The sequence below is a fragment of the Peromyscus eremicus genome, chromosome 4 (genome assembly GCF_949786415.1).
Source record: "Peromyscus eremicus chromosome 4, PerEre_H2_v1, whole genome shotgun sequence".
Taxonomy (NCBI): domain Eukaryota; kingdom Metazoa; phylum Chordata; class Mammalia; order Rodentia; family Cricetidae; genus Peromyscus; species Peromyscus eremicus.
Window position 1 is genome coordinate 124,203,953 of NC_081419.1, and position 21,166 is coordinate 124,225,118.

Genomic DNA, 21,166 nt, shown 5'->3' on the forward strand with positions numbered 1-21,166 from the left:
CACTGAGTCATGCTACCCACCTTCTTCAACTCTTCATGAGTACCCCAGTCCCCTTCCCAGAGCAGCTCTGCAGCAGCAGTATGAAGCTTTTGGCCGCTGCGGCCAAGTATGATCCTCACTCTTATTCCCAAGCTCATAAAAACCCTCTGCAAATGCCGTGGTTTGCACAGTGAGGGGCGCTCAGGCTGCTTTCTGCCTGTTGAAAGGCTCAGAAAAGCCTAGGCGGTCCCTTGGCCAGCTCCTTTTATCACTTCTGCGGTATCACTGATGTAATTATACCCTATCTTTTTTTTTTTAATGATTTATTCATTTCATATGATTGGTGTTTTACCTGCATGTGTGTCTGTATGAGGGCATTGGATACTCTGGAACTGGAATTACAGACAGCTGTGAGCTGCCATATGGGTGCTGGGAATTGAACCTGGGTCTTCTGGAAGAGCAGCCAATGCTCTTAACTGCTGGGCCACCTCTGCAGCCCCCTACACTTTCTTCTTGCTTTGGAATTGTTTGCCACTGGCCCTGGTCTCGTCTCCCTAGTTAAATTCCAGGATTCAACTCATGTTTATGCACACACCTGCATACATGTTCATGTATATGTCAGTGTACACGTGTTTGCTGGCACACATACAGTCTCTCAATGAACCTGGAGCTGATTGGGTTAGGTGGTCAGCACACTAGGGATCCCACTGTCTCTGCTTTACCAACCTGTTATGTTAGTGCTGGGACTCTGAATTCAGGTCCTCTGGCTATATGGTAAGCACTCTACTCACTGAGCCAACCCCAACACTTAAACACTATTTCTTTACCTTTTATCACAGAAGCAACATAGGCAAATATGAGTTTGAATAAAGTCACCTCCCTACAAAGCCTCTGTACCATCTCTTGGGGTACTACTATGAAAAACTTTTTTTTGTGAATTTCTACATCCCCATGAACAAGTAATGCAATCGCCATCCCAGAAAGGTGCAGATGTACTTCACATCCGGCTCATGCCCGTGTACCCAGTGGCTATTTGGGGCTCAGTGTCACACACAGACCACAGCAGCTTTGATGACCGAGAGCCCCTGGACCAGCCACACTCTCCTGATGCTGATTTGCTCCAACTGTGGGTATTTGGTTGCTGTGTGAGGCTCTTCAGGAGCAGGACCACATGCTACTCTCTGCTGGGGACAACTCAAGCCCTGGTAGGGCCAGAGGCTACCCCTTCACAGCACAAGAGCCTGCAAACAGGCCAAGCCAAGCCCTTTGGTCTGAGACTCCTGGGTAACACCTGGACCCCACAGGCTGTGAATCACAGCAGCAGGACCTTGCAACCTCGGCCAGAAGCCTCTATCTCAGGAACTGGTCTCGGGGAAAACTGAAGACCAAGTGACTGTCTCAGGGCTGTGACACCAACATACTAACCACTTCTGGAGAAGGAACCTATGAGTGTCACATACATAAAACATGTAGTTCCCAAGACACTGCCCTGTCCAGCAATGGCTCTCAGAGTTCCAATCAGACACAGCATGAAATTGAAGCCATAGTTACCTTGTGCTTCAAACAGTTCATTCTGGGGCTCTTTAGTACTCTCAGCATCTTCATCTGACTTGAGGCTCTGCGGAACACGTGAAGAAACGGATGTGAGTACTCCAGTGTGTGGTACAGCGGGTGAAGCGTCAGGAATGAGTACAAAGGATGTTGGGGTGGGAGGGGTCACCGAAGATGTACTCTGGGCTGACACCCTCAGACTGAAGTTCAGCTGGCTGTGGTCCCACTAAATGGAGCTTTGTATGTTACGAGGACTAATGCCCTCTCCAGAGCAAAGGGTTCAGACATGAGTTTGAGCACATGCCTTGTTCTGCATACTCAGGCCCTTAGCGTAAAATACCAACAGGTCCCACTGAAAACGCAGAAAGCTCCTGTATCTCACAGCAGACTGTGGCCAGCTTTACACCCCAGCATCTGACAGAAATTGTCCAACATTCTACTCATGGGACACCTGTAACAAATACTGTGGTATCATGGCCCTGTGCACAACCTTTCCTACCCCTATTAGTTCAGCACACAGAAGGGCTGGCCCTTGTCCCTTTAGGGGCTCTGGGGACGATACAATCCATAGTAAGCACTAATACCTCAGCCTGGAAGACAGAGCAATGAAGGAATGTGTGATTTAAGTAAAAGCCTCACCACACCAGGAGACCAGAGCTAAAGCCAGCTTCTGAACAAGTGCTGTGTGACCTGCTGATTTCCGAACGAACACCAGGGTGACCAAGACACTGCCCTTTTAAAGCTGCCCTAACTCTCAGAGGTCAGAACTCAAGTTGGTGGTAAACAGTTCCGTTCTTCTACAGCATGCACTTCAGCTGACAACACAGTGTTCTCTGAATCTGCACTCTGAGTCAGGGACGAAGAATCACAATGGAGACGGAAAGTCACGGGCTCAGAAGTGTGTTCCCTCAACCTGTCAGGATGGCAGAGGTGCCTCTCTCCACTGAGTCTCCTCACCTGCCTGATGCACAGAGTTCTTTACACGAAGCAGGCGAGGCTCCATTGCTAGCAGTGAAAGGCTCAGAGGCAGGGAAAGGCTCAGCTCCCACACTCCAGGAGGCACTGGCTGCACCATGCTGGACTACAGATGTGTGGACCTTGGTATACCCTGAGGCAGACAGTACTGTGGACTCCATACTCCCACATTCCTAACCTGGAGGCTCACCAAAGGCTCCTTTTTCCATTCCCTGGCATGTAATGTTCCTCTGTTGTGAAACCCTAACTTGAACTTTCCACAATGAAAGGAAGTTGTGGCTGGAGAGCCACGGAAGAGAAGAAAAGGTCATCACAAAGTCCCCATTGCTCCAAATCTGAAGGAGGGTGGCCTGGACCCAGGACTGCCACCAACAGAGAAGAGAGTTTCAGATGAAGCACAGCTGCCGTGCACATCCAGGCTTCTGACAACTCAAGGCCCAGGAACTTGCCTCCATCCTCCAGGACCATGTGTGTGGACAGTGATGAACCAACAATTACTTCCCTAATGCTGGGCAATCTGAGTGGGAAGGGCTGGCTGACTCACCTCCACACTCTCCAGAGATGCAGAACGCCTCAGAGGTGGCTTCACACTACCCTTGGGCTGCTGTTCTGATCCATATTTGGTTGTAGTGGCCGAGTCACAAAGCTCAGGTCGGCTTCGACGGCCATACCACTTAGAGCCTCTCATGTACTTCGGAGGGACAGCACAGGAAGTGGCTGGAGAGACAAAAGGAGACAGGTGGAAGGGGGAGGGCTATAAAGCAGGCTGGTGGCCCTGCTGTCAACAAGGTCCTTTCCTAGAAGCTGCAGGTTAGAGCCCCAGCATGGCTCACAGACACACTGTTGAGCACGTTACCCTGGAGGACACAAGGACACTGAGCAGTTAACAGTGGCTGTCCGGTTACTTAAAGCAAAACTGGGAAAGCCAGGTTGGGCAAGGGGGTGCCTACTAAACACCAAGTGTTCTTTCTCTTTGCTAAGCATATTTCAGGGAAATGCCAACAGTCCAAGAACATGTAGCTAGAGAACTCAGGCTATTCCCAGAACTCCTTTCTTAGTACTAGACTCAGCGTCACAGCCTGTATCCCAACAAGCCAAGCTCAGCCACCATCAGGAATAAAGAGATCCAGTGACACCCCTCTCCCCCGAGGTTAAGGTTTAACTAGAAGGCAAGAGATATGCATAATTTGGCACTCTCAATCAAGGTATGGTTCTGCCTATCAGTGACCCATCATTGTCTTGACTTCAGTTTCTCCTGCAAGGCTGAAAACCTGCCAGCACTATGTGAAATCCTTCTGCTTTGCTTTCCTAGAGACAAGATCCTCCTCTGGCTCATACCAGGATTCAGCAATTTCCTTCTCTCAGTGTGAGATTTCTGGGGGAAATCCCAATTCTCTGGGTGCCTTGTTCCACTGGTCCAGATAGCCAGAGTGAGGAACACATGTGTCTCTTTAGAAAATTCTCACTCTTGCTAGGCTGCTGATTACTTTAGGATCCCAAGCCCTTGGGGCTAGAGGGGCTCCATAGGCAGGCATGGGCAACAGACAAAGACAAACTCTGCAATCCTGTGCAGTCTGAAGGCAGAAGCAGCATGGACTGCAGTCTCCAGACTGAGGGGAATACTCTAAACCTTTCACTTCCTTGTGGTCCTTCTTACCTCATCCAATCTACACATCTACACAATCCTAACTGAGCACAGGTGGGAAGAAGAGCACAGGATGGGCAACAAGATCAGCAGTCATGTTGGGATGTGGATTCTGTAGAAGAATTCAGGATCAGGATTCTGAAGGAGGGCAGCTAAGGAGACCTGGATGAGCCCACTGAGGCCAGGCCTTTCATAGCACATGTTACTTAGGTTTTATCAAACAGAAGGCAGCTTCGTAAGACCAAAAACCACCTAGATTCTTTCCTCTGTGCTGATAGTCACTACTTGTTGACCCCTGGACCATCCGAGGAGAAATCCGGGTGACCTGAAGACACACAGGAATTGGGAATGAGAAACAAGGTTTAGTGAGGTCAATGCTGAGTTCCATTCTGGATATGCTGAATGTGAAGTGATAGTGTAGCATTCAAGGTGTCTGAAAACACACAGGGTTGTTTATTCAGGGACACTTTAACAGTCATCATGAGTATCACTAATAACTACTCTAATACAATAGGCATTGGCAGGCTAGACATAGTGTCCTTGAAGGGAAAGAGGTCATGGGGCATGTTGAGAAGAAGGAAAAGCATCCATTCCACTGAGAGAAATCAAGAGAACACATGAGAAAATGACCTGAGGCTAGAGTCAATTCCCTACAGGCAGAGAGAATAAAAAAAGCCGGGGGGGGGGGGGCACATGGTAAAAAAACTTCAAGCAGGTCCTCTACACTTCTTTGAGGGCTATGGATACTCTTTTCAGAGACCATGCACACTCTCTGTCTCGGGTCCTGTAGCCTCAATTCCCCTCAGAGGCCCTGCTATGCTGTTGTCTGTCTATCTGTGGTGACAATAACTCTTTTAATGAACTTCATATCTTCAACAATCTGCCTCAGTGTCTTTAAACCCCAACTCAAGACCTTTAGTCCTGTAAACAGAAAAACAAAGAGTGTATAGTTCAGTTGGAGGTCAACAAAATACCAGCACGATCAGAGAGCAGCAACACTTGCAAGGTCAATAGTTACAGTTTCGGTCAGGGCTTGCAGCCAGCAGAAGCCAAGGTTAGCAGCTACCAAAGCAAGCCAAAGAGGGACAGAGGGCAGTTCAGATGACCACCCTCCTAACTGGGAGAACAGTGCATAGTTATCCCCTGGGTGATATGCTGAAAGCATTAAACATCTCAATTCAAACGACCTCAGTCTTTGTCCAGTTTTTGCCATAAATCCTATTAAAAGCCCCTACACATGTCTCAGCCGTGTTTCCCTCCCTTGGGACCCCTTCCACCACCCTATAGAGTTACTCTCACTTTTCCTTAATAAACCTGTTTGCTTGGCTCTCAAGAAGGAGCAGTCACAAAACAAAGGCTCTTGTCATTGACTGGCTTCTATCTGTGCGCAAGGTACAGCTGGGCATGGCGCTCCCTTCCTGTCTCCCGGGGAAGCACTTTCTGGTAGGGCTAAAATACGAAACCCCTGTCCTGTGCAGTGGAAAGCATAAGACACCTGGGCAACCTAAAAGGATGCCCACTCTCGTCCTCCCCACCAGGAGGCCTGCCACAGAGGAGACCCTGGCCACCAGGCCATGGCTACAGCCCCACCCTGGAGTTAGTCGGTCACATCTGAAAACGGTGCAACTTGCCATGCTTCTCTTTCTTGTGGGCCTCCTCCTGTCCAACGGTGCCGTTCACATCTCTATTGTCCATGATCAGGCTCCACACAGACTCCATACTGCTGTGACTCTATCTTCAACCACAGACAGGCAGCACTTCCCTTAGAGTAGTGAACCATGGAGGAAAATACATGTTCTTCTTGCAACAGTCCTAAGGATCTCACCAGAGCAGCTCAAGGAGAAAGCACCCTCCACTGTGGAGAAGCACTACTCAGAAAAGGTACACACAGGGCTCTTCCGCACAGAAGCACCGATGGCAGAGCAGTGGAAAAAACGACTGGACAGAGCACCATAGCTCTCCCATGAGGTGGGAGCACCGTAAGTCACCTGGACCCAGCGTTTCCCACCTGTCCATCACAACATCAACTCCATATGCACTGCATAACAGCTTGCAGGAGCCCCACTGTCTGGCCAGAACTCTGGAGACCGATGTGCCACTATGAAGTGTACAGACTATTGAGAAAGTACAACAGAGTTGGAAAGTCAAGCGCATTTAGTTACATGTTCACCAATGGCCTTTAGCAAAAGAAAGGGGGAACAGAAATGCACGGTGGCCCCTCCTAATCCAGGCATTTGGCCACATAAACACATTCTAATGGCAAGGTGGGGGGTACTAGGAGAGAAGCTGGAAATCAGGATGAAGATGATGTAACCGGAACCAAAAAGGCAGGCAGTATAGCCAGACGGTTGAGAAGCAGGCAGGGGTGAGGCACCAGAGACAAGGAATGGACAAGTCAGAGAACTATGAAAAAGACTGAACCAGACTCAGCCCTGGAGGGGGAAGGCAGGGCTGACCCAACTCTGTGGCCAGAGGTCCATAACACAAGGTCAGTTCTGGTAGGAGGTAGATGTTTCCAGACTGTCTATAAGGAGTTTCTCCAAACTGAAACATTCCCTCCTCCAGTCAGGAGGGAGGTTCACAAGACTAGCAGAGCTCTTGAAGCTATCAGACTGAGGAAGCTCAGGAAGACACAAGGCTCACAAGACCCCGGTGCGAGGCTGTATCAGCACTGAGCAACAGCCAGGGGAAAGAGGCTGGTGGAGAGTGGGGACCCATCCATGCTCCTGTGCCTAACTAATCTCACTGGTTTCCCCACTGAGGCACGGGTAAAAATCTTTTCTTTGGCCTGTAGTCAGTGCTTTATCTAGAGCAAACAGACTTTTGTTCACATCTCTTCCCTGGAGGTCCCACAACAGAGATGGGCAGGAGTTGGTCTCCATTCAATGGCACATGGGGCCGTGTTTCAGGAAAGGCATGGAGCTACTTAGCTGAGAAAAGCTTCTCAAATTCTATCAAAAGAAAAGAAAAAGAACTGGTATTGGAGAGGAAGAAGTACAGACGTTAAAGAGGTTCACTTCTTTGGGAAACAGAACATGTTCCAGAGACGGTGGGTTTTAAGTTGTGCAGTGTCACATGACAGGAAGTAGGGTAACTTTGACCTTGGGTCCAACAGAGGGGCTGGGTCTCACTTTTCCAAAGACATTTTGATATCCCAACTACCGCCCAAACTCTGTGTCAGGAGAGACCACAAGCCCTCTTCATGTTTGGAGAGAAAGGGAAGAGACAAACACTTGTGCACGCGGTGTGGGGCTGACACAGACCCCAGGGCTCTCTGTCCTGTGCCCAGGGTCTCTGCCATCAGACAGGAGGTGGTGAAGGGGCTGACGACATCATCCAAAGTGAGCAGCACGTGTTCTGACACTGTGTGCACAGGGACAGTGGACAACGGGGACTCAAACCCAAGCTGTCTCGGTCTAATGACGGATCAGGGACAAATGTCTTCTCAGCTCAACTGTGGGTATGACAGGACCCCGGGATTTCTAAGAGGGTAAAATCTACATAAAATACACATGAAGTTCAAGGCCTAGCACCTAGAAGACACTTGGTGTGAGTGCCAGTCCCTGTGACTTTCACTGTTACTCATCTCTATGTCTCTGCTCCTGACTAGGTAGGGTCCTTCAACCTAGTCACCCTACATGGTCATACAGCATGCCAGAGGGGGTAGTTGTGTCCAGTGAAACACCCACCGCATACAGTCCTCATGTCCCTCAACAGAACTGCCTCCAGCTCCACCCCCCGGCCCCCAGGCCCACTGTTCTTGTACCTGAGGACCAAGTCCTTGGGCCTGGTGGCTTCCTGCCATGACACAGTTGTACTTATTCTTGTGTTCCTGCCCCACAAGCATTTCCACAACTGGATTCCTGTAGGTCCTGTTAGCACACTAACACCAGACAGCAGATGCTACTGTCCAGGACAGAAGGCCAGTCTGCTTGCTTGGTACCTCAGAGCCCTGGGTACCACCTCTCCCTGCTCCACACCCCTCAGTTCACTCGTCAGCGCCCCCTACAGGTATCTCAGGACATTTACAGAAGCGGAAACTCCAGGTATTTTGCTCAAGTCTACACAGCTTGATGGTGACAGAAAGAAAGGCTGGAATTTAGAAAAGTTAAGAGGTCACAGACAAATATAGGAAGAAAACTTAAGTGCTTAGAGGAAAGTCTCTTACCTGACTCCGAGGAACTACCTTCATCATCAGAGGGTCCTACACCAGAGCCAGAGGACAGCACAGCCACAAAACCTTCCTTAAACTCCTCAAAGTTGACCTGTAGGAAGTTGAGTAAGGAGAAGACACTGTTACTTTCCACAGAATCAAGTTTAACTTTCCACAGATTCACATTTAACTTTCCACAGATTCACATTTAACTTTCCACAGATTCACATTTAACTTTCCACAGATTCACATTTAATTTGATGGACAAAACCAAACCAAACCAAACCACTAAGAGTCTTTTTTCTCAAAAGATGTCTGATCACTGCCTTTTGGAGTGAGAACATTCCTTTCACTTTTCCAAATATGTACTTAAAATTATTTTCACTAGAAGACTCTAATACAGAAGGTAAACGTGACCCACCATCCCACCACCAAATAAATCATTTTATGAAACGGAACTAAACAACACAACTGGAGAACAGCAGCTGGTGTGGTGGGTCACCTACACTACCTACACATGGTGGGGGTGACTGCTTACACTCCCTCCCGCAAGCTCTTGCCACAACCCTAGAACAAGCCTGGTTCACTGCTGGCGACCTTCCTTTCCCAACTGTCTTTCTTTGGGTGCTGTGTACCAAATGTCTGTGTCAGTGGCACAGCTCTACACACTCCCTCACAGGGAGCCCACACTCACCCTGGCCAAGCGGTCATTTCCAAGAAGCATCTGAAGAAGGGCTGGCAGCTGCTCTTCCAGGCCAAGCTTTGTGCAGAGCTGGGTCAGCTCTTCCTGGTCCAGAAACCCGGTCCCCGTGGTGTCACAGCTGCTATAGACATCCCTGAGCTGGGAGACATAGTGGTCCTCTTCTTCGTTGTCCATCCCATAGCAGGCTGGTAACAAAGAAGAAAAGCACATGTTAGGATATGTTTCCCGGCCCCATTCCTCTCAGGACTACATGTTGGACAAAAGCCGTGTCCACAGAGGCATCAGGAGCCCTTTCGGGGTCAAGTGCAGCTGGAGGAATCAGCTTCTCTTTGCAGGAGAGGCTAGTGTCTAGGACAGGGGCCCAAGCCGTTCGTCAGTCAGCAGTTACAAGAAAAGGGATTTTGTTCTTGTGAAAACAAAACAAACTCTAGAATAACTAACTAAAAAACAGACAAAGCCTGGTGCTATGGCACTTGCCTACAGACCCAGCAACATATGGGACTGAAGCAGAGAACTGCTTGAGCCCCAGAGTCTGAGGTCAGCCTGGGCAACATAACAATACTCCTTTCAAAGAAGGAAATGAGGAGGGGAGAAAGGAGTGAAGAAGAGAGGAAAGAAGGCGGAGGAGGAGAGGAGGAGAAAAGAGATAAGCACAAAAAAGCTCAAAGCATTCACAATTCCAATACCTAAAAAAAAATGTTAGTAATATCTTAAAGAGCAAACACCATTTTTCAACACACACACAGAGAAACACATACTCTTCCGTTTTACCTTATAAACACAAGATCTCTCCTTTTACATAAAAATATCTACTTAAAATTTAAGTTAGTAAATTCTACACTAAACTTCACTAAATAAAAGGGCATATGAAAGAGAAACACCAATAAAAGTATGCAGTAGTCCTAGAGACTGGGGAGGCTGAGGCAGGAGGCATAAAACGTTAAAGCCTCTTTCTCATGATACCTCCCAGGTGGTTGGCCGTGTCAAGATGAAGCTGAATATCTTCTTCCCGGACACAGGCTGTCAGAACCACTGGAGTGGATGATGAACTTGAACTTCTACTTTCTAGGAGAAGTGTACAGCCACAGAAGAGGGAAGGATGGATGGATGGATGGATGGATGGATAGATGGATGGATGGAGGTAATAAAAAATGGTGTGACTGCTATGGAAACCCCCACAGAGATGTTTTAGTTTTAGAGAAACTAAAAGAGTTATCCTATAACCAGCAATGCCTTTTCTGGGTAGATACCCCCAAAGAAGAGTAAGTAGGGTCTTAAAGAGATATTTGGACTTCTACATTCATTATAGCATTAACCCCAAAATGGCCAAGAGGAGAAGCACTCAAAGTGTCCATCAATGATAAAGATGATAAAGATGATAGGGTGGCCATGTGTCTTAGTTAGGATTTCTATTGCTGTGATAAACACCATGACCAAAAGAAACTTGGGGAGGAAAGTGTTTGGCTTACACTTCTACATCACAGTCCATTATTAAAGGAAGTCAGAGCAGGAACTCAAGGCAGAAACCGGAGGCAGAAACCGAAGCAGTGGCCATCCAGGAGTGCTGCTTACTGGTTTGCTCAGCTAGCTTTCTCTCTCTCTCTCTCTCTCTCTCTCTCTCTCTCTCTCTCTCTCTCTCTTTCTCTCTCAATCTCTCTCTCTCTCTCAAGATTTATTTTATTTACTATGCATACAGTGTTCTGTCTGCATGTATGCCTGCATACCAGAAGAGGGCACCAAATCTCACTATAGATGGTTGTGAGCCACCATGTAGTTGCTGGGAATTGAACTCAGGACCTCTGGAAGAGCAGCCAGTGCCATCTCCAGCCCCTCAGCTTGCTTTCTTATACTATCCAGGGGTATCACTGTGCCCAGTGAGCTAGGCCTTCCCATATCCATCATCAATCAAGAAAATGCCCTACAGATTTGCCAAAGGACAATCTGATGGAGGCGTTTTCTCAATTGAGGTTCCTCTTCCCAGATAATTCTAGTTTGTGTCAAGTTCACACACACATACACACACAAAAAACAAACAAACAAACAAACAAACAAACAAAAAACCCAAAACAAAAACCAAAAAACAAAACAAAACAAAAAAAACCAGAATACTGTGTAATTAAAATATTGACACCTCCCATCCCCTTTTTGAGACAGGGTCTCAATGTAGTCTTGGCTGGCCTGGAACTTTCTACATAGAACAGTCTGACCTTGAACTCAGTGATCCACCTGCCTCTGCCTCCCGAGTGCTGGGATTAAAGGCGTGCATCACCACCACCCGTTGGTCAAGTGTTTTAACAGTAACAGAAAGAGAAGTAGGATACATCCGGATACCAGAATGCTCTGCCATCTTCATGGCCCACAGCAACATCCCACAGGCTTCTATCCAGCCAAGGCCCAATGTCACATGTGCCTACATTTTTTTGCCTGCCACTGTCTGTCTCAAGTGCCCCCTCACTCCCTCTCTCTTCTTCCTTCTCCTTGTCATCCCCGAACAGCCTCCACCCCAAGTGGCAATGTCCACAGCTCACATTACATTGACAAGAAGCACTGGTTCCTAGTGTGGACGGAGGTAAGGTCTCACTGGGCCACGTCCTGCAATAGCAACTGAGAGAGAAATGCATGTCACCATCCAGGCTGGCATCAAAGTGCACTGAGGGGGCAGATGTGGCCTGTGCATCTGGCCAGAGCCCCGAGGTGGGATGGAGCCTGTGGCTGCTGAGCTTAGGAAGACAGCTGTGTGCTTCTGTCCGGTTTCCTTCCTACTAGAAAAGGGAATAGTGTGGTGCTTCCACAGCACCACTTCCGATCTCCACTTGCCATCACAAAAGGCATGGGTCAGGTCTGCCTCTTGTCAAGGACAATAAAAGATGTAACAAGTCTGCAGAAAGGAAGCCAAGAATAAACCATCCTTAAAGGGCAAATTTCTCAGGCAGTTACAGACAGCAACTTGGCCCGAAGTGGAACAGCAAGACTTCAGGACCAAGAAAAAACTTTAGAATTAACCATAAAGGATAGCATTACAGGGTCATGAGGAAAAAATCCCTTAGTTCCCTCAGTTTCCACAATATCAGGAGAGTTATAATGCCACAGCAGAGTGATGGGGTCTTAAAGGCAGAAAGAGCCTTGGATCCCAAGGAACAAAGGGAGGTTTCTTACCCTTACAGGTTTTGGGGGTGGGAGGTAAATTCCATTCCATGTGACCCAGCCTGCTTAGGTCAGGAAGGCACTGGTGAAAGGCTAGCTTCAGCAGAAGGACATCCTGGGTCTGAGCAGCACTGAGCAGGTTCGGCCTTGACCGTGGCTTCAAGGAGGAGGAGATGACTCAGCTGGGGGCTGCAAAGTCCCAGCGCTGTGTCTCTTACCAACTCCTTAGGGAAGGAGGCTACAGGGGTTGGGGGTGGGGAGCCTGACTCTGGGAAGTGGACACAACTCGAGGGTCTGTAACCTAACACTTGTGAAAATATTATGTGGCAGATTTTCTACTTTCCCAACAAATCACACCCAAACTGCTTCCCATTATTCTCAGTTGCCAGCTTTCAGTGGGTGAAGAATCTTTTGACATCTAGACTGCCTCCTAAGGAAGCTGTTGTACCCATTCAAACATCCCGGGCCAGACCTGCAGCAAAACAGTTTGTTGTCAATAATGAACACCATTTCCCTGGGCATGTCAAAAGTCTTTTCTGTTTCTTCTTCACTCAAAATTCATTATTTGATACTCCTCAGGATTCCACAGATGTGTAAGATAATTTGCACATCAAACCACCCAAAAGCCTGGCTTTGGGCAGCTAAATGTAAAATGGGGTAATAATTCACTTGGCTGCTTCATGATATATGTTTTTCTAACAGAAATGAGGAGTCTCAAAAGTGCTGATTTTGAAACTCAACGGTAAACATTGCTGCCAAGGGAAGCCAAAGCCTGTTCATCACACAGGAGTAAAACCTACTTCCAAACACATGGGATCCGCCCCAGCCAATCACCCTTGGCAGTCACTCTACAGGACAGAGAAGCCCTCTGGAGGCAGAGGCAGCCAATGCTGGTTTGCAGTCCCAAGGGAATCTAATCCCTGTCCCCATGACCCCACTGAATATCAAAGACCAGGAGCAGCTCAGAGGCTACATAAGTGATGCTCCTCTGTGGGACCTGGGTACCTCTGTAATAGGAAACAAGCCCCATCAAATGGCCTCTATAAATCTGCTTACTATGAACAAAGAAGACCAAAGGTAATCATTCCAAATGGGGTCCTGGTTTGCCAGGAGCCAGAGCCCAGGATCCAGCTGAGTACCACACATCACACTTAGCGGTCTTGCCTTCAGTAGCAGTGTTTGCTCTCAGCACTTCTTAGCCATCAGAATCAATTTCTATACTATTGATTGGCCTTGCAAATATTTTACTAATTGAGCCATCACTCCAGACTCCTTAGCTCTTTTTGATTGGTTTCTTCTTCATCAGTTTTAAGTTCTTTGTATATTCTAAACATTAAACTTCCATCAGATATACAGCTGGCAAAGATATTCTCCCATTCTGCAGGCATCTCTTTACTCAGTTAACTGTTTTCTTTGCTGTACAGAAGCTTTTTAATTTTATGACAGTGCATTTGTCAATGGTTGGCCAAATCTCCTGAGCAAATGGAGTCCAAGTCACAAAATTCTTACCTGTGTTTCTACCTAGATGAGTTTTTCCCTACTTTTCTAATAGCAATTTCCGAGTATCAGGTCTTACATTAAGGTATTTGGTCCCCTTAGAGCTGATTTTTATGCAGACAGAGAGATAAAGATCTGGTTTCACTCTTCCACATTAAATATCCAATTTTCCTAGTACCATTCGTGGTCTACAGAGCAAGCTGCAGACCAGTCCAGGCTACATAATGAAACTATGTCTATAAACAAATGCATAAATAAATTCAAAAGGTAAGAGATAGATTCCTAGGATTCACTTCAAATTTGCTTGTTCACTTTCCAAACATCGATTAACTATTTAATCAACAGTAAAGAATCATGAAGAAGCTGAATTATGAGACTGGTCAGTTTCTTGGTTCCTAAAATGTACAGTGGGTAGATACGAACTCTGTTTAAGGAGTAATTAGTGCTTTGTACAGCATTTGTCTACTAAAGACCTGGGGGAAATGCAAGAAAGTCGACACACATAAACAGCTGTCCATCATCTTCTGACATCAGGAAACTTAAGAATGTCATTTAATTGATACTGTTGGATCTTTGTGTACTTGTTAGAATTTGGTCCACCCTGACCATAGATTTAGGCATAGGCTGAGAAGACTACAAGACAGAAATTAGCGTCCTATCCCCACTGATAAAAATCTAGAGTGTGTGGGTTTGGAAAGACGCTTAAGAGCAGTTACTGCTGTTATGGAGGATGGACATTCATTTCCCGGCACCCATACAGGGTGGCTCAAAACCTCCAAGTTGTCAGCTCCAGGGTATCAAGCACATGTAGCCTACATAGGTACCTTCACTCACATGCACTTACTTATCCACTCACACAGAGACAAGACATAATGAAAAAAGAATTCAAAACTTTTAAAATCTCTATTTGAAGAACAGAATAATATTCAGCTATTTTTTTTTTTCCGATACAGGGTTTCTCTGTGTAGCTTTGGAGCCTGTCCTGGAACTTGCTTTGTAGACCAGGCTGGGCTTGAACTCACTGAGATCCACCTGCCTCTGCCTCCCAAGTGCTAGGATTAAAGACATGCACCACCACTGCCTGGCCATATTCAGCTATTTTTAAAAAATGTTAATGCTCTAATAAAAAGTCATCAATGCAACTAGAGCATTATTTTTGCATCTACAGCAAATAACACTCTTACAGACGTGTTGCTTTTAGGACCATTTTATACCTGATTGAGAAGATAAGATTTTATGTGTTGTTGTTTTAATTGCCTTCTGCTATTTATGTTAAAGACATTTGGCTATCTAGGAAACTGTCTTTAAACAGATATTTCAGGTATCTATATTAAAAAATTTTTTAAAAGACAGCTCTGTAAGCACTATTTTAAAGTGCTTTTTAGTAGATGTTTTATATGTTGCTTTCAGAAATATGTGTCTACACATTACACATTAAGCCAAAGTTTATGCACTTAAACAAATATAAGTTAATACATGCAAAGTGACCCACAAATGCAGTTTGCAGTGTGTTCTGATGTAAAACCTGCTCTTTGGACAGACAGACAGATACACACACACACAACCACACTTCTTTGAGATAGGGTCCTCTTCGTATCCCTGGATAGACTGGAACTTAATATAGACGAGGCTGGTCCTGAACTCACATAGATCTACGTGCTTCTGCCTCCCTAGTGCTGGGGTTAAGGCACATGCTCACACCTACTGATCGATTTTGCTTTTTAAAACCCCAGTCTTTAATCTATTTGTGTCTGCTGAATCAGCATTTAGTTATTATCTATATAAGATACACTCCACACCATCTCCTTTTAAGGACTGCTGCTCTTCTCTACAATTGTAAGGAGCCTTAATTTTTCCATTTACCAGTGCTGTAGTTGTATTGTCCTAATGATCCTGAATTTTACTTCAATGGCAGAAGCTGAAAAGATACCTAGAGGACAGACCTCTTCTGTGGAATGATGCTGCCTGGGGCTGGCTCTTTCTTGTTGTTTGTTTTTGCTCTTTTTGGGGGGCCCATCACCCAGCTCCCAAATAAATTACACATGGAGGCTTATTCTTACTTACAAATGCTCAGCCTTTGCTTGGCTTGTTTCTTGCCAGCTTTTCTTAACCCATTTATCTTTTGCCTCTGGGCTGTTACCTTTCTCTATTTTGTATACCTTTTTTTCTTTCTCCATTGCTGGTTGTGTAGCTGGGTGGCTGGCCCCTGATGTCCTCCTTCTCTGGTTCCTTCCTTTCTTCTCCCAGATTTCTCCTCCTATATGTTCTCTCTGCTTGCCAGTCCCACCTATCCTTTCTCCTGCCTTACCATTGTTCGTTCAGTTCTTTATTAGACCATCAGGTGTTTTAGCCAGGCGGTGATGGCACACGCCTTTAATCCCAGCACTCGGGAGGCAGAGGCAGGCGGATCTCTGTGAGTTCGAGGCCAGCCCGGTCTCCAAAGCAAACCTACATATGCTGTGAACCTACATATGCTGATAGGGATTCCTGTTCATGGCTGGCTCCCTTGGGTGCACCAGACAGCAGCAGTCACCTACTGCTACAAAAGAGTGTTTTCCTCTATTAATCTCTAAGAGCTGCAGTGACTCTGGCTGGGAAGGCATATGAATTCTTTAACTCTCTTGTCTCAAATCAATATACTCTCTCTGATAACTCATCCTCTAAGTATCTTCTGCTGACCAGATCAGAGCAAGCAACAGAAGACTGAGAAGCAGCAGTGAGGGTCCATCTGGAGTCCAGAAGTGAAGACAGAGTGGCAGGGACAGCTCAGCCCCACGGCTATGGGGCAGGCTTTAATGGCCTGCTACTGCACCTGGCTACTGCACAGCCATGCTGAGAGAGATCCTGAAGCCTCCACAAATCACCCCATCTCTTGTCTCTGGTTGTACACGATATTTCAAATTTGAGTTGTTTGATCTGTACTCTTTATGCCTGGTTGGAAACACACACACACACACACACACACACACACAGAATGCTTGATTTCATATTTGTGTGACTTCCCCTTCTGTAAGTGCCTAGATGTCACTCCAAATCAGCTTGTGCTCGTCTCCACCCCCACCTGGAACATTAATCATCCTGCTCTACTGCTTCATAGGAGCCATGTGACGTCAGTATGCGCCTTGTTCCCCAATTTGCCCCAGGGCATCCAGCCATGTGCAAGGAGAGGATGACCTACTGGCTGTCCTTTGAGAAGATCCAAGGTGAGGGCTGAAGTGTTTGCCGCTTGAGTCCAGAGAAGGAGCCGGTAACAAGTACTGACTGCAGTGGGCAGGGACAGTGTGGGCTTTCCTCTGGTAGGCCCATGGTGACCTGCCACATTCCCACAAAGCAGAAAGACCTGGAGACCCTCCAATGTGGTTAAAGAGGAACCAGATTCCTCCACCTCCAGCCCACACTCTCTAGTGCAAACTATTTGGTTATTCTCATCCGTTTCACCACAAAGCTGGCACCTGGCACCCACAGGACCTTGCCACCTCTGCCTCTACTGCTGCTGCTGCTACATTGTTATCTGTAGTTTGTTTGTTTATTTGTTTAACTTTTTTGGGACCTGCTACCCAGCTCTCAAATGAATACACAGAGACTTATTCTAACTTATGAATGCCCAGCCTTAGCTTCACTTGTTTATAGCCAGCTTTTCTAACTTAAATTAACCTGTTTCCTTTTAACTATGTTTTGTCTCTGGGCCTTTTACCTTTCTTTATTACATATTATCTTTCTTCCCTTCTTAACTCCATGGCTGATTGTGTGGCTGGATGGCTGGCTCCTAGTTCCTCCTTTCCTTCTTTTCTTGCTCCTAGTTCTTCTTTCTCTCAAGTCTATATTTCTCCTCTTATTTTATTTTCTCTGCCTGCCAGCCCCGCCTATCCCTCTCCTGCCTAGCTATTGGCTGTTCAGCTCTTTATTAGACCAATTGGGTGTTTTAGGCAGGCAAAGTAACACAGCTTCACAGAGTTAAACAAATGCAACATAAAAGAATGCAACACATCTGTGCATCATTAAACAAATATTCCACAGCATTAACTAATGTAACACATCTTAAACTAGTATTCCACAACAGTTATCTCCATTGCAGGCTGGGAAAGACCAGGTGCTTCTGGTGCCAATATGTGAACATGCAAAGCCCCATGCTGTGGAAACTGCAGAGAAACACCAGGAACACCACTCAACGTGGAACCAGCCTCATCTGCAGGGACCTGGGAAAGGGCCTCCTTGCTGAGCACACACACCCTGAGCGGAAGAGAGGCACACAGGCGACGTTTCCTGGCTCAGGCCATCGGGAAAGGTGTTCTGAGGAGAACAAGAAAAGAAAACTGTGTTCTGATCCCAGGAGCACCCAGCACCTTACCCTGACCCCTTGTCCTGGAAGAACACTGTCTGAGGCAGCTTGGAGAACTTCCTCAGAGGGCAATTGCTCTCTGTCCTGGCAGGAGCCAAGGGAGGGTAAGATGCTTCTCAAGTCCCCTCTGTCCACCACCTCTCCATGCGTGGGGCATGGAGAGTCAGCTGGTCTAACTGTCCCCTTTGGTCACCTAGGCAGACACCACTTCCCCAGTAGGAAGACTCAGAAAGACTGCCAGCTTCGAGGGACAGACATACAGAACCTACAGTCACTTTGGGGTCTATCTTTGCACCACCTACAGCAGTGACATCAGCCAATGCCTGCAGAACTGAAGCATTTCTAAAGGACTTAGATTTTGAAAGCCGAGTTACTGCTGATATTGTGCACTGTGTGTCTGGGTGAAGATCAGCCAGCCAGGATGTGCACAGAGAGCTGGGCACCTCCCTGTGCCTGCAGAAGTGTTACCCAGAGTGACACACACAGGGACCTGGGCAAAACATCTGTATCTGTAATACAACGATTATTATTTTCTTTTCAAAGTAAGTCTTACTGTATATTTAAGCCATCAAGTGCCACTATTTCAGGATACATCATTTCATCATACCATTTCCCCAGGTGACGAGAACCACTGTGATTCATAATAATCCACCATAGTCACTGTGTACAGTAGATCACTGGCTTCTTCCCACTACAGAATGGCTCGTTTCCATCCTTAGACCAATATCTTCCTATCATTTTAGCATTTCGCTTTAGGTCCCTCTAAGCAATGAGGAAATGTGCCTCAGTCCTGTAAGCTGCCTAGCACACTGTCAGTAGGAATTCTACAGTATACTCTGTCATAAGCACAGCTCACAACCTAGAGCTTGTAACGAGCACCTGATGGAGAAGTAGTTAGGTCAGACTAAGCCTTTGTCCCAAGTCTGTGCTGCCCCTAGGGAGTCCCTGTCAGCCTACATGAAACCGTAGGACACCAGGTGGTGTGTGCCAAGAACTAGATGTACAAAATCATGCTTTCAGTGTTACATGTGGGCTGACACAGTACTTCCTGTTTTACCTTATTTTCACATAATATCCCCTTCAAGACCCTGTTTCTAAAAGAGCCAGATGCTGAGGTATGGGAGGTGTTAAAGCGTCAACTTAGGAAGCTGGGTGGAACACACTCAGCTGGATGATGACTACTCCCCTGTGCTTTGCCCTCTGTTTTCTCAGCAGCTAACACAGGCACCCTCCCCAGGTCTTCTCCACGATCTGCCCAGCGGGTCTTCTCTAGGGTTCTTCTCTTACTCGGTCTAACTCAAGGGCACATGATCCTCCAGCCATCATGCACTTTCTGCCATGACAGCGCTCATGATGACAGCCACCGACTTCCATCCCGGCCCAGCGTGGCTGATGTTTTCCTGCACCCCCAGAATGGTACTGTTGGTATGTCCACTCTCCGAGAAGCTGTATGGCCTCAGTCAAACACCTTAATCTCTCTGGACCTAACTGAGATATCAAGTGAAGAAGCCAAACCTGATCCAGGGCACCTTTGTGATCCAAAATCCTGATTCTCTTGGGCCCAGGACAACATCTTCTAAGGTCCTCTCACCACTGAAGCTCTAGGGAATGGTGAGGCTAAGGTCACAGGGACAGCCTGCTCTACACAGAGCTCCAGAAGCCACCACCTGCGTGTATAAGGTGCAGGCTGAGTGCAGCTCCTGGGTCCAGAGCTTTGCCACAGCCATCATCCGGCTTGCTCAGTAGAAGCCTGGCTCCTAACGGATCCTCCAGCAATGGCTGCCGACACCTGCCTCCTTTCCCTCGGTTACTCTGTGCGCAGCGAAAACATTCTGACTCTTTTCTCTCATTTGCAGACAAGGGTTCTCAGAAACTCATGACCTATGTGCATGCTGCACAATGACTAAGAGAGATATCCTCAATGACAGGCGTGACAGGCACTCCAAGGCAACTTGGTTCGTGTCATCCTTTCATTAAATCAACTTCATTAAATCCTGAGTACACCAACGTGTTTTGAAAACTGTTTCCACATGTGCAAAACCAGATTTGGGACAGTTTCAGAACTCATGATGTTGGCCAGGTTCTAACTAAGCTTGCTACACACATCTGTTGGCAAGCATGCCTCTAGAAAGGGAGGCCATTACAGTCAAAGAAAGTACAACAAGCAGTTCAGCAATGAACGAAATGCTGACCTGACGGTGCAAGAACATCCAGCATCTACAGAAGGGGCAGACCTGTGTCCACTCCTAACAGCTGTGAAGAGAGAACACAGAAAGCTATCTCCCACAAACCTTTTCTCATTTTCTCCTTTCTTGCCACTCAAGTCAAAAGTCTACTGAAGGAACAGTAATAAATAATCCTCTGATATGTGAGTCCATCACAACTTCATCCCGAGTCAAAAGCACAGGTGTACTCCAGAGCCTGGGTTCTAGTCCTGCTGGCACTGTGAAGTGACTCATCCTCCTAGGCTCTTCTATTAGAGAACCCAAGGGGCCAGGAGGAGAAGATGTTTGGCAAAGGCCTTCTGATTCTGACTGGTAAATAGCCAAGTCTAGAAATGCCCCCTTTGGAAGGATGAAGCTCTGAAAAGATCCACCCTCCAAGGTGTGTCCAGGGAGAGAAACGCGCAATGAACAAGCAGAACAGGAGATGAACGGAATTCCCACCAGTCATTATTTGTTGTTACAGCTTTGTTCGTTTGCTTGGTTTACGGTTTGTTTGCCATTTCTGAGACGAGGCCGTACACCATGTGGCCCTAGCTGGTCTTGAACTTGCAATGATCCTACTGACAGGTGTGTACACAGTAAAAAGGGTCATCCATTCAGCTCTGATGGCAATTTGGATAGAATTCTGCTCATCTGTGAAAAGCAACAGCTCCTGCTGTGTAATGAGCTTGGACGAGTGGAATCTGGCTAGAGTCAATAAATGACACTCAGGAGTGTTGTAGAATATTATTTTAAGGTGTGTTACTTTTGTTTATGTTGCATTTGTTTAACTCTATGAAGCTGTGTTACTGTGCCTGTCTGATGGGTCTAATAAAGAGCTGAATGGCCAATAATGAGGCAGAAGAGAGAAATAGGCAGGGCTGGCAGGAAGAGAGGATATATAGAAGGAGAAAACTGGGAGGAGAAAAGAAGTAGCCAGAGAAGGAGGAAGACATCAGGGGCCACCCACCCAGCT

At 46.9% G+C, this 21,166-nt stretch overlaps 1 protein-coding gene across 1 annotated transcript in view; it reads right to left on the reverse strand.

Moving 5' to 3' along the window:
* Nucleotides 1–21,166, reverse strand: part of Ninl (ninein like) — a 77,335-nt gene that overhangs the window by 39,049 nt on the left and 17,120 nt on the right. The window contains exons 2-5 of the mRNA XM_059261598.1: nucleotides 8,998–9,191; nucleotides 8,319–8,415; nucleotides 3,050–3,222; nucleotides 1,531–1,597 (exon numbers count right to left, since the gene is read on the reverse strand). Coding sequence (XP_059117581.1) covers nucleotides 1,531–1,597; nucleotides 3,050–3,222; nucleotides 8,319–8,415; nucleotides 8,998–9,180 — 520 coding nt within the window. The 5' untranslated portion in view covers nucleotides 9,181–9,191. The remainder of the gene's footprint in view (nucleotides 1–1,530; nucleotides 1,598–3,049; nucleotides 3,223–8,318; nucleotides 8,416–8,997; nucleotides 9,192–21,166) is intronic.